At 42.5% G+C, this 17,532-nt stretch overlaps 2 protein-coding genes across 2 annotated transcripts in view; one reads left to right on the top strand and one right to left on the bottom strand.

Annotated features, from left to right (window-relative positions):
- LOC119242359 (acyl-coenzyme A synthetase ACSM6, mitochondrial-like) overlaps positions 1-17,532 on the top strand; it is a 272,902-nt gene that overhangs the window by 161,607 nt on the left and 93,763 nt on the right. The gene's annotated exons all lie outside the window — the stretch shown is intronic.
- LOC119241867 (acyl-coenzyme A synthetase ACSM1, mitochondrial-like) overlaps positions 1-17,532 on the bottom strand; it is a 52,679-nt gene that overhangs the window by 12,336 nt on the left and 22,811 nt on the right. The window contains 4 exon segments of the mRNA XM_054692913.1: positions 639-798; positions 2,901-3,041; positions 3,774-3,808; positions 3,810-3,983. Of these exon segments, the coding sequence (XP_054548888.1) occupies positions 639-798; positions 2,901-3,041; positions 3,774-3,808; positions 3,810-3,983 (510 nt within the window).

The raw sequence follows: 17,532 nt of genomic DNA, 5'->3' as shown, positions 1-17,532 counted from the left end.
GGGGCAGCTCTGCCTCTGAGAAGGAAGCAAGTGGGGAAGCAAAAAGCAATTTCAGGGGCAGGGACATGCAAGGAAGGAGCCCATTATCACCACAAGACAACAGCCACTGCTGCCACTTACTTGGGGAGTGTGGTCCCGGTGCCAGCTTGTGCCACCTCATCACTATTCCCAACAATTTTGTGAGATAGTAATTATGGAAACACCCATTTCACAGATAAGGAAACTGAGGCTCAGGGTCACAAGTAAACCACTAATAAATGTCCAAAGTGCACTAAGAAACATGATGTGTCATACTCCAACCACACACTGGCACAGCCGGGACCTGGCATCCAGGAGACATGACCTCACTCTGGTTTGCTTCCATTTCTCAAAATGTGTATTCTGGGTTTCGAACCCACACAGTTCAATGCATGGGTCTGGGGAATCTAAGCCTCTTCTTCAAGGTTGCCTCTTGATGTGAGTCTAATGCAATGATCGTATTACTCTGTGCTTCACACTTTGAGAAATCCAGGCTGGTGTTAGATTATGCTCATGGGCTCCTTTGCTAAGTCAAATCTTTTCCATGAAGCCCAGTTTTTAATCTTGAAACATGAGTTTCTTCTGGGAGTTTGTGATGGTGGACGGTACTGAATTCTTACCTCTACAATGACTTTGGGCTCAAACTGGGACAGATGGTGAATGAAGAGTGTAGACCCTGCTGTCCATGGTTCAAGCAAGCACCCAAAAACAGCCAGAATCCAGCCTGGGTCTGACAGACACCAGAAGACATCAGACGTCTTCAGCTGCAGTAATCTCCTGCTAACTCCAAAATACAACAGCCTCACTGTGTGCTCCCAGGAGGATGTAATCCAAGGCGGGGGACTCTGGGTTTGGGGTTGCGATCCACCTGCCACTCCATTCATGTGATTTGTGTGGGCTCAAGATCTGTTCCCACCCAGGCCCCCAAAGACTGTAAAACTATAGTTCCCGGTCTCGTGTGATGTCAGCTGGTTCAATCATAATGAACCTTTAGACAGGGAACACCGAGTCAACGTCTGTTGTTCTTTCCCTGGATTCGAATCTGATAGAGTCCCAAGTGATGCCAGTGGTCATTTTTGTATAATAAAGGATGAGGCTTTCTCAGAAGATCAAAACCTGAGTATCAGAGCTGATAGATGGAGAGATAAAAACCTAATCCGGAGACTCTCCAGCTATGACTACAGGCAAATCCTGGAGAACTCTGTTTCATGATCCAATAAATTCCCTTAATCAGTGTTTGGCTTCAAGAGGTTTAGAGTGGGCTCTCTGTCATTTGGAATGGAGAGAGACAGGGAGAGAGAGAACTAATTAATACCTCATATTGGCAAAGGACTGGAATCAATCATAAGCCAAAGGAACATGAAGTGAGTGGAACTTTATTTCTCTACCTTCCTCTTTCTGTTTCTGAGGGACCTCTAGATGCATAACTTCTTGAGAAATCACAATTCTTCATTAGCAGGTTAGGGCTTTGTGGAGATTTTCTTGGTAGGGAGGGTTTTGATGAGACACCCATATATTCTCATCCCTTTTCTGAGGATTATGGCACACCCACCAGAAATTTCTAGCTAGGGCCATCTCTCTAACTAGTAATTGGACCCAGGAACCTGCTGGGTATCTCTTGAGGGATGTCTCACAGGCACCCCACGCCCAGCAGAGCCTGATCTCTCCTGCCTCTCTTCGACTCATTCTCCTGTGGACTCTGGATTTCGGAGCCTGTCAACTGTCTGTGAAACTGCCTAACCCTCAAACCTGGTAGTTAACCTTCTCAACATCTAGCCCTGTGGGTCCTGTCCACCTCTTAAAATATCAAATGTGCTAACACCCTTCTTGTGTCTGGCACTCAGTTAAAGCAACTGCCATCTTGTACCAAATTATTCTAAAACCCTCTAACTGTTGTTTCTAATGACTTTTCCTCCCTATCACCCCACACATCTTCCATCCTGCCTCCAAGGTGATCTTTTCAAAATGCAAATGTGATCAGTCCTCTCTATGCTGAAAACTTTTCAAAATCTCCCATGTTTTTCTAATCTGTTCCAAATTCTACACCAATGTCCACAAGACACACCTGATCTGGGCTCCACTCATTTCCCATCTCCGGGTCTCTGTCTCTCACCAGATACCAACTATTCTCAATCTCTGTATGCTACTTTCCATATCTTTGTTCCTTTGTATTATTTTTGGCTGCCAGGAAAGCCCTCCTCTACTTCCTACCCCCATCATGGAGGACTTGGCTCTACACCCATGATCATCAATGCAGATACCTGTTGTCCACAAAGAGCCTTCTCTGCAAACTTATCTGGTTAACGAATTGCAAACTATGTGAAATTGGCCTGGCGTGAATGTTGCTACTTGTGGGGGGGGGCGTGAAGAAGAGGTTTGGTTTAAAATTGATTAAATGATAACCCAAGGTTTTGGCCTCTGTGATTTTTTGTGCTAGATTAGGGTAGTGGCTTGCGTGACTTGGTTTCAAGAATCACTTTTTCTAACAGCACATGATTGGGAAACTCCACATCTGATTTTCCTATGATGGGGGAGAAGAGAGGCTCTATCACTTTGGGTCACATTGCTAGAACATTTTGTCTTTCCTTCACCAAACCCTGGAATCACTGACAGCAACACAAGAGCTTTGTGTGGCTTGTCTATGCTTGCTGACTCCACCCACATTTCCTTCACACCCAAAAGTGCCTCTGTCATGCCTCCAGGGTTTCCAGTTTTTACCTCTTAGACCCTTAGCAATATGAACCAAAGAGAGCAGAAAGGAGAAACAGAATGGAGTTGGTTCTATTCAGGTCTCCACACGCACGAGCGCACACACACACACGCACACACACACTTTGTCCCAGAATGTGGCCCAACCTCTGAGTTAGATTCCTCTTTCCTACCTAGAAGGGAAGGAAGATCGTAAAGCAAATCCATGGCTGTGTTTCGCCATCTTGGGGTAGCCCGTGGTCCCGCTGGTGAAGAAGATGACCATTGGGTCCAAAGTCTTTGACTTAACACAGGTGTGCTCAGGGGATGCTGATCTGAAAATAGGGTTTAGTGCAAAGGAGAAGAAGTCACAGTTTTGATTTGCCCATCAAAAGAAACAACATGACATTTGGGGTCATTTTTCTCCTGATTTTAGAATCTAGCATAAGATGTGACTTTGCTGTAATATTAGCCATGAAATTTCAAAAAAACAAATCCAGCACCGTTGATGTGTGATATAAAGATGCCTGAAGGTTTCTGAATCAGAACTTGGAGATAGAAGAGGCCTGTCTCTGTCCATTACTTCCCTAACATTTCTGCAAGGTATTCCTGAAGGCACCACAGCACCTGGACACACAGAAAGTGTTTGCTCCCCAAACTACCTGTGACTCAGACTCAAGTATCACCTTAAAAAATTCACTTTCTTTCAACTTCTTCACAATACTTGTTTTATATGAAAATAGTACTTCAAATCCCTCATCCAAAGGAAGATACAACACAATAACCCTCTGATTTTTCCACATCTCCTTTGTGCAGTCCAGAGGTGATTATACTTTAGTGAGGGAAGCAATTCCATTTTCTTATTTTAAAGATAAAGCAGTCACAAGCAAGAGAGGGATGGAATGAGCCAAGGGTCAGGCGGCAAATCAATGACAGATCTGGGAAGAGGTTTCTGGTGTCAGACCTGGGGAGCTGCCTACCATGACTGTCTGTTTCCAAGAACTTTGGGGTGAATAACTTTCTCTCAACATTTCTCAGAAAGCGCATTCATCAGACTAGAAACTCACTTCATCAATGAGCGGAAGTCCAGCCACCCTTCACGCGCTATGATCGGACACCAGGAGCTTGGTTTTCAGATTGGGGCACTCAGAAGCCATGGAGTCCACCTCAGGGGCAAGGGCTTCTGTGGTCACAATACTCTGGGCTTTAGACACTTGTAGTCGGTAGAGAATGTCCTTGGCCTTCAACTGAGTGGTTCCTGCATGAAAGATGATCTCCTGGGAAGGAGAAGGAACTGTTGGTTTGTTTATTTTTCTTTCACAAACATGAGTTTCAAGCCCAACTTATCTGCATAGAAATCCTCTAGCCGCTTTCAGATGTGGTCCACAGACTCACAGCACCAGCTGCACCTGGGACACAGACTCACAGCCCACTGCAAGCTTGCTGAATCAGAATCTGCATTTTAACAAGAGCCCCAAGTGAACCTTCTGCATATTAAATTTGAAACACTGCTAGAACCTTTTCTATTCTCGATGGACCTATCGAGTAAGCAGGTGGGTCCTATTTAATGCCAGCAGAACGTGTCTCTGACATCGGAACTGGCTGCCTCCCTGCCCTGCCTCCATCTTTCTACCCTTCACGTCTCTCTCAGACAATTTGTTGTCATCTTGAATCTTTCTCTCATTCCCCACACCCAAAATTAGTTACACTATCCTTGAACTTTCCTACATTCTCTTCCATCTTCCAACACCAACATTTAGTCAAAGTCTTTCTGTGCCCCCATTGGATTCTAACCTCTTCCCTGGATGCTGTGTCTTGAACCTTCCTACTACCTATCCCCATATTATATTTGCTTAAGTTCCACAAAGTACTAACATTTCCCTCCACATGTCTCTCCTTCACTAATTCTTGTGCCCTCTCTTCGAGAAAACACTACACTCCCCATCCTGACATTGAAAGGCTGTCAACCTCCAGCTTTCTCTCCCACAACTTTATTCTCTACTTCCAATTACTCATTCTTCATACAAACTTCTTCTGACTCTAAGCCTTTGCATGTGATATGGCCAGTCTTAGAATTTGCTTTCTTTGCTTCTACATATTTTTAATTCTGCTTACCCTAGGGGCTCAGCCCATGTCTTAGCTTTCTTATGGATTATCTCTTAGTTCTACAGATGACATGGCTTCTCTATACTCCCTCTGCCATTGCAGTTACTTCTTGATTCCACATGATTTTGATGTCTGCATCAACAATTGTATTGTGAAAGAATGGGAGAGAGGGAGAGTATGTATAAATATACATATAACAAGAGCATAACAGAATGTTGTGTGAGCATGCATAATAGAAGGACTGGAGTAATAAATCTATGAATCCCATTCTGGCTCTAAGTTATACAAATAAACTGAAAGGGAAGGAACTCTCCACAGAAGAATGATAACTAATAAATGTAGAGTGAGTGCTAGAAATAGAAAATTCTCAAATACAACCACCTTAAAACCATGCCATTCAGTCATGAATCATCAACAAATAACCAAACCATAGGGTAAAAAACTATTGGGGTGCAAGATACTCACATAGTCTTATTATATGTTTCAGCACAGATTACTTATTAATTGCAAAGGGGAAAGGTAGTTTACAAAGGTGGATATCACTTTATTAAAGTGATAGAATAATACAACTCATATTGGACCAAAACCACCATCATATACTTCCTGGTGGGATGCACTGAGAAAGACAACTCCTACAAAATAACTGTCATGCAGAAACTGCTAGGGGATACTTTCAGATTAAAAGAACTGAGGAGACATGGCAAGTAAATGCAACATATGATGCTAGTTTGGATTTTTGGGTTTAAGGAAAAAACAGTCTATAAAGAACATTATTGAGGCAATTGAGGAATTTGGCTATGGTTGTATTCAGGCATCTGCATTGTATCAATACTAGACTTCTTGTGTGATAACCCTATCATAGTTAGGTGAAGGGAATGTCCTGGATCTTAGATGTATGCTCCAATGTTTATGGATGTTGAGCTGGAATTTATAGGTTTACAATGTCTACAACAAATTCCTAGAGTGTGGCCATTGGAGAAGCAAGCCAGAGGGACACTATTTGGACAGACAGTCACTCATATAGGAGTAGGATTGATTATTCCTTGGACAGTAGGGCCTAGTGCAGATTTAAACATGGTTCACACTGAAGATATTCATGATATATTGAACAGGTGGTAGATGGAAAAAGGAAGCTCTGGGTTGTGGTCTGAAGTAGGGAACATTGGTAGTGAGTCTGTCAATTCAACCAGAATTCTTGGGCAGGGAGCAGTGGAGGTTGCATGGAGGCATACTCCCATGAAAAAGGGAAACATTGTGAAGAGCTGGGGTACACCATATAGGATGGGTCCCCAACAAAGATAATATCAGAGCAGGTTTTCTAATCTGCACTCCTCCTTCCTGCCCTCTGGGACTGGTACTTACTTTGGGAAGCACACAGAAAACACAGGGACTATGGAGTCTCTCATTCGAAACCCTAGAGATGAAGGATATTGGAGGTACCACAAATATGAGCCAGTTCCACCCTGACTCATCCATATCAACATCTGGCTCTCTCCAAGTTTCTCCCACCCTACTGACTCAACAGCTACAAAAAAAGATCTTAGTACATATAGAATCCAGCAAAGACTTAAATAACCCCCGTATCTAAAGATATTAAAACAATGATAACAGAGGGAAACTTTAAGTAACAAAATGGGTAGACAGAACAACATAACACATTCAAATATGAGACATTGAGAGTATGATATCACAAAGTGAGAACAATTCTCCAGAATTCAAACATGAAAAGATAGAAGATTCTATCTCCCTACTAGATAGAGCTTATTTAATAAACTGCTTTAATAAACTCAGAGATAGAAAAATCAGAAAAGCAAGCCAAAGAAATACAAGATAACTCAGAAAAAAAGTCAAAGAAATATAAGGAAAAAAGTTAATCAAAGAGACACACAAAGCTCACAAAAACAAATTAATGAGCTCAGAAATAAAATCTATGAACAGAAGGTAGAAATCAAAGTTTTAACAGGAAAATAACAGAAATCCAGGAGGTAAAGAGTTCAATAAATGAGAGAAAGTACTCTACAGAAAGCTATGAAAGTAGAATAGATCAAATGGAGGATCAAATCAGTGATCTTAAAAATAGTAATGGTCTAATGACACAAGTGGAAAAAGACAAAGAATATGTTAAAAAAAAAAGGAGGAGGCAATTTGAGAAATATCTGACACCATCAAGAAAGCCAATATAAGAATAATGGGTACCCCAGAAGAGGAAGAGAGAGAGGAGAATAGAGAACCTATTGAAAAAAATGAAAGAGGACATCTATCCAGACCTGGGGAAGGAATTAAATATACCAGTCCAAGAAGCTGAAAGAACACCTAAGTGCAATGACACCTATACCAAGACTCACAGTAGTGAAACTAGCAAGAATTAACAGAGGCAGTAAGACTATTGAAGGTATAGGGGGGAAAAACAAGTAACATATAAATGTAGTCCCATCAAGTTTACATCAGACTTCTCATCAGAAACTATAAAGGCAAGGAGAGAATGGAATGATGTACTCAAAGATACTCAAAAATAAAAACTGCCAGCCAAAATTGCAAGACTCTCTTTCAAATACAAGGGGAAAATAAAGACCTCAAATAAAAGTTGAAGGAATCTGGGCCTCCCTAGTGGTGCAGGTGGTTGAGTGCAGCGCTGTGAAGCTATCAGCAGCCTCTGCAGTGCCAGTCCAATCCCCGCCGGCCTCGGAGCAACCCACATGGCAAGCAGACCTCTCCTGTCTCGCCCGCTGCTCCTCTCAGCAGTGTATTTCATCAGTCTGCCTGTTCTGTTCCCTGCTCTGTCTCTGGTGAATCCTCTCACCCTCCCACTCATCTGGCCTGTACCTCAGCTCTTGTAAATAAAATATATCCTTAAAAAAAAAAAGTTGAAGGAATTTGCAAACACTAGATATTCCCCTACAATAAATGTTGACAAGAACGCTCCTTGTCAAAATCCTTTGATCAAAATCAAAGTAAAATAACCCACAGATATTAGATAAGAAAATAAATACACAGAGCCAGGAAAGTAAGGCAAAACACTCCTATGTTCATTGCAGCACTATTTACAGTAGCCAAGCTATGAAAACCATCTAAGTCCCCAACAAAAGAGCATTGATTAAGAAGATGTGCTATATATATTACACACATGATGAAATACTACTTAACTAGTAAAAGAAAAGATGAATTCTTGCCATTTGGAACAACATGGTTGAACTGGAGAGGCTTATGCTAAATAAGTCAGATAGAAAAAAAACAAGTACCAGCTGATTTCACTCAGATGTGGATATAGAGAAACAAAACAAAGGACCTGACAAAACTAAACCAAAACAAAGACTAGAATTATGAGTGCAGAATTGAGGCTACTAGAGAGGGAAGGTGGAGGTTGGAACAAATGAAGGAGGAGGCCCAATGGCTTATGGTAAAGGCCTAGGTCCTGAAGAGATACAGTGTTGTAAATCAATGCTATCTCAATAATAAATAAATATAAATAAATAAACAGAATGGGGTGATAGTACCTACCTCAAATGTTCTTATGGATTTGAAGGTTCTTATCTGCAGGTTCCTATCAAGTATTCAATAAGTGTACATGTACACTTATATATAATTTGAGTCCAATAAAGGAAAGATTGTATAGGAGAAAGAAGTTTAGGCAAGAGAAAACACCTAATGCTTCAGGACCAATTAGTGCTAGGCCACCTCTGAGGGCTACCAGGATCTGTTTGAGTCACTGACCTGATCGGATGCAGCCTAGGCTCACCAACCACCACTCAGGCACCCGAGGCAGAATCAAGGCTAGGCGGTCTCCGCGTTGCAGGCCACAGTTCTGTGTCAACATGTTGGCTGTACGGCAGCTTAAGTCTGTTATCTCTCTGAAACTCCATTTTACTTCATCTCCTTGGTTATTCACCCACCATAGGGCTGGGTTTGGACCTCTCTTGCCCTCCTGTTGAAGATTATACACCATATATTATTCTTGTTTCAAAGGAAAAGGGCACTTTTTTTTTTTTTTGCAAATGCTCTGCCAAGTCATATTTTGTTGTAAGCACAGGTCAAAGACTGGGACCTTATTTTAAAGTATATGTAGAGAAAAGAGAATTTGGAGGATGGGTGTGATTTAGTCAAGTTCTTCTGACCTACTATAGTCACCTCCTCTCAAGTCACATGAAATCATGAACAGACTTCATGTAGCCTACGGAAGACTTAAAATTCATTCTCCCATATGTCTCTCTTAGTTCCATAAAGTCAGTAGGTTTCTTTCTGAGGATATGCCTCAGTTTTTTCATCTCTGAGATGGGAACAATAATACTGCTTAGAAGGAGTCAAAGTTCACTAAATTATTTAGTAACTTAATAGTCAAGTATATATGACAGTGCCTGGCACATAGTAAGTGCTCAATAAAATTACCATGACTATTACCAAAAAAAAAGCAGGCTAATTTAATTCTTGAACATCTGGGAGAATTTGCATTTTAAATTAAGCTAACTCTAGAGATGAAATCAGTAAGAAGGCAGACCAAGAAACTCTAGGTTTTCATTCCCTCACAAAAGAGCAAATAAATAAGAACAGACTAATTAAACATCTTTGTGGGAGTTCAAAAAATAGCCAAGTACCCACAGCAATCTACAAGTGTCAAAACAATAAAAACCCATACTCAAAATTATAAGAAATTTTGTGGTGTATTTGCTCATTCTTATCTCCTCTCTTCTGGTGTGGTGCAGCATGTTCAGGAAGAAGCCACCCAATTTCTGGCTCCTGCTCCTCTTGGGATAAAAAGAAAGGGTGGACATTATTAGCAATGTTCTGGGTTGTGTGAGGGCTGCTTTGAGGGCTTCTGGTCTCACATGACTTGAAGCTCAGATGGGAATAGAAGTGTAGTTTAAATACACATTGAATATTTGTCTCTGAAAGTAGTGCTATATGTTAGGTACTTGCTAAGTCTCAGCTGAATGAATGAATGCCATATCAAAGAAGTAGAAAAAATGAATGTGGGCATAATATGACCTTTTATGAACAGGTTTAGGAGGTTGCTCCAGGAATCAATTCAAGTTGAATGTAATATCTTAGCAGCCTAGAGTAAAAAAAGATTTGATTTTCAAGGCACTCAGAGTTCTACACTGGTGGTCTGAATGAGAGACTGTATTCTTCCCCTTGGTTTATGTTGTTTGACTTACAAAGCACTTTCTTTTGTTTCATAATGGATACTTTGCCAACTAAATAAAGGCAAAAGATTTCACATAAAATTTCACATTTCACAAGTAAAATGCATTAAAATGTGGATCAAAATAAATTCGGTTACCCTGATGATTTGAGTTGTGTTTTGATTAAGCCATGGATCAGTTTCCAGGTGATGCTTAAGTCATAAGGTGAGGACCAGGAGCCAGAGTGGACAGCAGTGCCTGCCTGCTGGAGGGTCTTTCAAAGCAGCAATTTCAAGGTTCACAGTTCTTGTAAAGCAGGCTTCTAATTTAACTTATTCCACTAAAAAAAAGTCTGTAGCCTGGAGACAGCTATTTTATCATCATCAGATTGTGACAGGGTTAAATAATGCGTTATATATTCAGACAGTCTGGAACCAAATCCTGCTTCTTCATTTATTAGTTATGTAATTTCTGAGAATATTTAAACCCTTAGAACTTTGGTTTTCTCATCTGGAAGTGGGGATAATAAAAGTGCCCATCTAATCAAAGTCTTAAATGCAAATTGTTTGATCTGGCATTAAAAACATGCTCTCTATAATACAGGCATTTCCGCCACCCACCCCCCTTTGGAGTTATTATAGAAATTCAGAGAAAGGAAAAAGAAGGAAGTAGGATGGGGACTCCCACAAAAGGTAAAAGGTGTGTACACACACACACACACACACACACACACACACACGTCTTAGATATTAGTACATGAATGCATCTTCCTGGGAATTTAATAATTATTCAACTCATCGACTCCATCTAAGGTGAATGCTCTTTTATGTACAAAGACAATGCTGGATGAATTTTTACACTACTGACATCACTAGTGGAGACTTAGTTACAGGAACACCACCCAATGTCTACTGAAATTCCTGGTGTCACTACCTTACCTTTCTTGGGAAAAAACAAAACCAAAACAAATCAAGCCTTAGGATTTTCTGCAGAGACAAGTAACCTCCAGAGACCACAGGAACTGATCTTTTGGATATGCCTTAAAACCCCCACTGACAGGGGAGATTGCAGTTGGATTCACCACTCTCATAGGAGGATGGATGACATAACTTAGCTATATATGTCAGACACTCAGGTATGCAATCTGGTAGTTTGTTCCCTTCCTCTCGAATGTAACCTGAAGTCAAGCCCAAGTTTGATGAGATGAATTCCAGTTAGACTTACCATTCAACTTGCTGAGCTTGTGATTAGAACTTTTGCACTTGGTCACAATTATGGAGTAACTGACTGTGTACCAGTCACTTTCACTTGCTTTCTTGTTTTTTATGTGAGATTATCTCTGTTTCACAGATGGCACCATCAACTCTCAGAGACGTGGTGAAATGGCTAGGTTGAGAATTGAAGCCCCAGACATCAACTCCCTCCCTGACACTAGTAAGCTGAGGCAGAAGCTGCCCTTGGTTTCTTGCCTCCCCGGGCTGCTAGGAACAAGATAAGACCAGTGAGGCTCATTCCTTTTCTCACCACCCTGTCTCCCCACTCCCATCCAAGCCCAACTCAGGAGGCCTTCTCACCATCTCCATTTGAGTCCAGTAGTCCACTATATCATTTGCAAAGTTAAATTCCTTGGGTCTATCATAATCATTCCATCTTGGGGCTCCGACTTCTGATAAAGACTGGCAGCGCGTGTATTGAGGATAAGAGCCATGGAAGGATTTGTGGATGCCCCGGAACCTCGTCAACCACTGCATGGTGGGGCAGTCCTCCGGTAACAGGCACAGAATTCTCAGGTCTCCACCTGTCATGGGAAGACGTGGCTTATAGACTGATCATGTATTTCCTCCACAAAATGAAGGCACATTCCCAGTTAATTGCTATGGTTATAGCTTTGTTTCAGCTCACTGGAGCTTGGAAGGCATAATTGATTTAGGTGGGAATACCTTCTCCTGGGAGCTTCAAAACCACAAGGCAAAAAAATCATGGTGAGGGTCTGTCACTAGTAGACAAGGTTGGTACACAAGGAGGGTCTTTTCTTCATCCTTGCAATTTAAACCCAGGATGGCAGCCATGTTGCTATCCCTTTGTTGTGGAAACCCACCATTTTGAAAGCCTTGTGCCCCATGCTATCCTTACTCTGGAGAACCCTCTTTCCATGAACCCCGCTGTCTGGTTTTTAATGGAAGTTGTCATGTTTTTACATGATCCCCCACCACCCAACAAAAGTTGATTGGTTCAGGGTTAATAGTCATTTCCATGATTTTAAAATCCAAACTGGAATAATCATGATCCCTCTTAAAATTGTGTGTGTGTGTGTGTGTGTGTGTGATTGCTTGTTATCAATGCTTGCATAAGACAGTCATTCCCTGGTTGAAACCCTGAAATGTGCATTTTGAGTTATGGTTCCTGTCACGTGGAGATAGTCACTCAACAGGAGAAAAGAAAACCATCTACAGAGGCATGCAAATGAGGGCAAAGAGTATCTGAGAGGCATTCAGATTGTTGGTTTATATTGTTCTCAAGGTCCATTTTCATCTCTACCCACTCTCTTGTTCACATCCTGTCCTGGATTTTATGAACACTTTTTTCTTTGCCACAGATTGGGTTTCTGTCACTTGACACCATAAGTATATGACAAGTATCTACCACCATGTTCAGGACAAAAAAGGCTATATGATAGCATCTTCCCTACTGGCCCTGGAGTTAGCCTTGGGGTCTTTTTGGGACAAACAATCCATCAGAGTTGACACATGATATAAAACTTCTTTGCCTCTCTAGGTCCCAACAAGTGTCCCTACTTGGGAGCAGAACCTCATTTACAAGGATCCTTCTTGAAGTTTGATTGTGAACAATAGTTTTAGCTAATCATGAGAATGTTTGACTGAGCAAAGTTACTTTGCAAATAGGTTCCAGATTCAAACACATGATCATGAGACTGTTGACTGGAGAAAATTACTTTGCAAACAGCTTTGAGTTTCAAATACTTTATCCTTGCAGACAATTGAGTCACCTCTCCTCAGTTTCAATATAAGACAATATTGTTTGACAATTGAATCAATCAAGAAAACTTGAGTCAATTTCCTTCAGGCTTTTACCATCACCTAACCCCAATGAATTCAGATTCTGTGATGTACACCCAGGAGGGGAGGCATGCTGAAGACACAGCAGGCTACTATCTGCAGAAAAGAGGAAAGTTATGTGAACAGCCCATCCCTTCGAGTTTCTTTGTCATCATGATTCCCGGGGTCACATATTTCCCCTTCTTTTTTTTTTTTAAAAAGATTTATTTATTTATTTATTTATACAAGAACCGGGGTACAGGCTAGATGCGCAGGAGGGTGAGAGGACCCACTAAAGACAGAGCGGGGAACAGAACAGGCAAACTGATGAAATACACTGCTGAGGGGAGCAGTGGGCGAGACAGCAGAGGTCTGCTCGCCATGCTTCTATCAAGTCAACTTACAAACATAAGGTACAAAATGGTCTTATAAAAATCTTGGGGCACCCCTGGGAGCCTTTTCACCTGGTATCCAACAAGGACTTGAAAGATAATGTACAAAAATCACTTTACATGCAGTGAGTGCTCAATAAATGTTTATGTCTCTGAACTTGAGGATGCATTAATAATACCTATCACCTGGTAGCCAACAAGGACTTGAAAGATAATGTACAAAAATCACTTTACATACAGTGAGGGCTCAATAAATGTTTATGTCTCTGAACTTGAGGATGCAGTAATAATACCTATCACCTGGTAGCCAACAAGGACTTGAAAGATAATCTACAAAATCACTTTACATACAGTGAGGGTTCAATAAATGTTTATGTCTCTGAACTTGAGGATGCAGTAACAATACCTATCACCTGGCAGCCAACAAGGACTTGAAAGATAATTTACAAACATCACTTTACATACAGTGAGGGCTTAATAAATATTGAGGTGCTCTCTAAAGCCCAGCAAATTTGAAACCAAAACCTCTCAGTTAGATATTTCAATAAAGTTTTCTTAAAAGGAAATCACTTCACAGAATGTGAACCAATGTCTTCAGAGTGGAATTTTCTTTCAAGTGTTTATCAAGTGAAAGAGTGGACTCTTTCACTCCCTTCTGCACCCTTCTTCCATGGCCCACCACATTCAGAACTGCCCAGCATTAAATTGATTATCTTCTACATGTGAGCTACTGAGCCAGATATGTCACATGTATCCCCCTCACTCAATAGCACTACCCTCATTTTGCAGTTAAGGAGATGAAATATCAGAGAAGTTAAATAGCTAACCCAAGTTCCACTGACCTGTAAGTGCTATTGCAGAACTGAACATTGGCCTTCAGCTTTTAAGTCCAGAAACTTGTATATATGCTGCAACTCTGTGCCTAACAACAAAAACACACACACACACACACCTTTCCCCCGCCCCACATGTCATTGACCTTCTTCATCTTACCTGGTTCTGTCTAGAAAGCAGTTGGGCTTGCTCTTGGATAGGCTTAGAAAAGGAGACTTTGCATGTTCAGTTCTCTCTGATCAGAAGTTTCCAGGATTGTGCACATAACAAAACTTGGCTCCAGCCCACAGCCGGGGTGGAGACCTTGTGTCCGAGCCTGCGGACTGGTCAGCAAGGTTCTCGGGGGGAGAGCAGCGACCTGAAGGAACAGGGGTACACCACGGAGGGAGATACGTACACTTGTTCAGCTAAGGCAAGTCTCTTTTATTTTCGGTTTCAGCGGGGCTTTTATAGCCGGGAAAAAGCGGAAGAAGCAGGCCAACAGTGCCTAGCCAATGATTACACACATGACCTTATTTGGTGCGCCGGATGTCGTCATGCGCACTGGGCCGAAAGGAGCACAGCTAATCCCGAAGGGGGAAGTATCCTGATGCCATGAGGCAAGGCGCCAACAACCTTGGTAGGAACTGGATGATTCAGAAGGGGGAGGAGGTGCTCATTTACAAGTGGGCAGAAAACGAATCACAGCCTCCGTGGTGAGACACAGGGCAAGCTAGAAATTAGGCAGTTTTAGGGACAGTGCAGGAGGGGACCTCTGAAGAATTTAGGGAGGCTTCAGAGATAAGGACAACCAAGGGAATGTAACTAATTCCACTGGGAAAAACAAACATCCCAGGACCATTGTTAACAAAATGGGAAAAACAAACATTCCAGTACCACGGACAATATCCAGCATGGTCCTGGTTTTCTTCAGGTGATAAAGATAAAGTGTGGAGATGCTCTCCCGGAAGACTAGGCCATAACGATAAAGATGTAACAAATGGGGAAAGACAGACCTGTTAGATAAGGAATGTGAGGATCCCCCACTTAGTAGCAAATTAAGTGAGACAGCCGAGAACTGACCAATCACAAAGAGACTGGTGGAGCTTTAGAATAATCAGGGAAAGAAGGTCTATATTCCCTGGGACACGACTCCACTTTGGCTTCCTTGCCCCTCCTAGGCCTGGTTCCCTGGCCTGAGAGTCCCACTTTATTTCTGTTCTTTTTCTCCTCAATAAACTTTTTCTTTCTATAAACGAACCTGCCTCTTCTCGCTTGCTTGCCTGAGCGTCTGCGAAGTTCCTGCTGTGGCTTCGTGAGACACCAACCCGTGGGGGTCTAGTGGCTGGGGTTCAGCGCCGCCCTGCAGCCTGGGATCCGTTCCTGGCTGGGAGACTAGGCCTGACAATTCCGGTATCATTTTGGGGGCTCGTCCGGGATTTCACAAGATTTAAGGTAAGTGAGCCAAGAGGCACAAATTGTTTCTATCTTCAGCTTGTCCTAGACTTCTCTTGCTAAACATTTTCTTCCTCTCGGAGCCATCAAAGAGGCCATAAAAAGGGCACAGGACAGTCAGTAAATGCCAAAGGGCGACTGACTTAAAATCTCCTGTGGAAGGATAAAACTGGTGACCAGACCAGGTAAGGGGTCCAGCCCATCTGCCAGTCAAAGAATAAAAGTCTGGTGTCATCGTATGAGGGACTCCGGTCTCCGAAGAGCTAGGCACATACGTCATGTAGAGGCCGTCCGGGAGCTGCACATAAGGGGCTGATCTCCCAGCAGCTCGGGCCATCCTCCCTTGCCTTCAGCAGAGGGGGAGCTGCCGAGACCCAGTGGAGGATGAATGGTCCGGATGGGACAGTTGGGAAAGTCATTCCTCACTAAGCACCACACGGGATCCGACACAGAACCCTACCCTGGCCTCAGATCCCTGTTAGGATTGTTAGAATGGCTCCTCTTATCTTTCCTTGCTCTCTCTCTCCCTTTCCATTCTTCCTTCTTCCTTCTCTTGCAATGGAACTGATTTACTTCTCGGTTACCTGTGGGCTTCAGACAGGCAGTAGATATTTCACAAACTTTTTCTCTGTCCTTTATTTGATTACAAAAAAATTAATGGGCACCCGTCGGCCCGGTAAAAGCGACTAGCGTGAGGCCGCCATTCTTAAAGTCTCGGGTGACAGGTTTCTCAGCTGGCAAGCTTCCTGATCCCCCACTTGCTGAGTGGGAATGTCGGGACTCTCTTGTCACTGATTCCTACTTTTCTCTATCACCCGTGGACTCCGAGGGTGCTCAGAACGACCAAGCTGTGACCCTTGGAACCCTGGACACCCAGGAGATCTGATGGCTCAGACAAGGCGTTCTGCTAGGTCAGCACCTAGGCGAGAGTCACGGAGGCCAAACAGTAAAAAAAAAAAAAAAAAAAAAAAAAAGGGACTTTCACCTTCTTGATCCCTCCCCTATAGGACGGACTTCTTTCAGCTTCTATCAAGGCAACTTATAAGGTACAAAATGGTCTTATAAAAATCTTGGGGCACCCCTGGGAGCCTTTTCCCTGGTGTCTGTTTTAATCCTGCTGGTTGGCACAGGCAGGAGAGGCTGAGTTTCATAGTATGACAGGAATGTATGTACAGTTTTGCCTCAAATTCTAGGTCCAGCTAATTAATTATACCTTTGATATTATAAAATTTGTCTCATGGCAGTTTTTCAAAAGGGAGTTTCAAATAAGCAAATATCAGGCTCTGGGCTACTGCCGCTTCAAGGGCTATGGCTTAAGAAAAAGGAATCAGTTTTGTTGTCTGGCAAATGGACATCATTAAAAGTTAGGTTGCAGGACTCAGTCTGTGGCTTGTGTTAAGTCTCTACTGTTCAGGTGTTTTCAGGGTCTCTTTCATCAGATGAGGAAAATGGCTTATGCTCGCTAGAAGCTTGAAATAGGTGCCCTTTGCACAGGGACTGGATAGGGGACGCCGGTAGGATCCTACAAAATCCGGTACCCCTCACCTGTCTGTTTAGTGGGAGACAGATTAAGTTAGCATCGGTCACACTGGTAAGGGAGTGATTAAATCCAGTAGACCCTATGCGAGGAAACTGTTGATCACTCACAGTTAGAGCTCCAAGTTTAAATGGAGGGACGCCTCCGGTAAAAAGGCAAGGAGAAGTGGATTGAGAATTGGGTTCAATTTGACCCTAAATCCATAATTTGACCTGTCTATAGGTTTTCTCCGCCTTTGGGGAAAGAAGCAGGTGTTGGACACCCGCTTTCATTCCTTTTTGCAGATGGGAGCCTCCTCGTCAGCCTTGCAAAAGAGGCATGCGTCTCTCCCATGCTCAGTGCTAATATTC

Source organism: Talpa occidentalis, unplaced genomic scaffold (genome assembly GCF_014898055.3).
Source record: "Talpa occidentalis isolate TD23 unplaced genomic scaffold, MPIMG_talOcc4v2.1 talOcc4.12, whole genome shotgun sequence".
NCBI lineage: Eukaryota > Metazoa > Chordata > Mammalia > Eulipotyphla > Talpidae > Talpa > Talpa occidentalis.
This window is presented reverse-complemented; position numbering and strand designations above follow the sequence as displayed.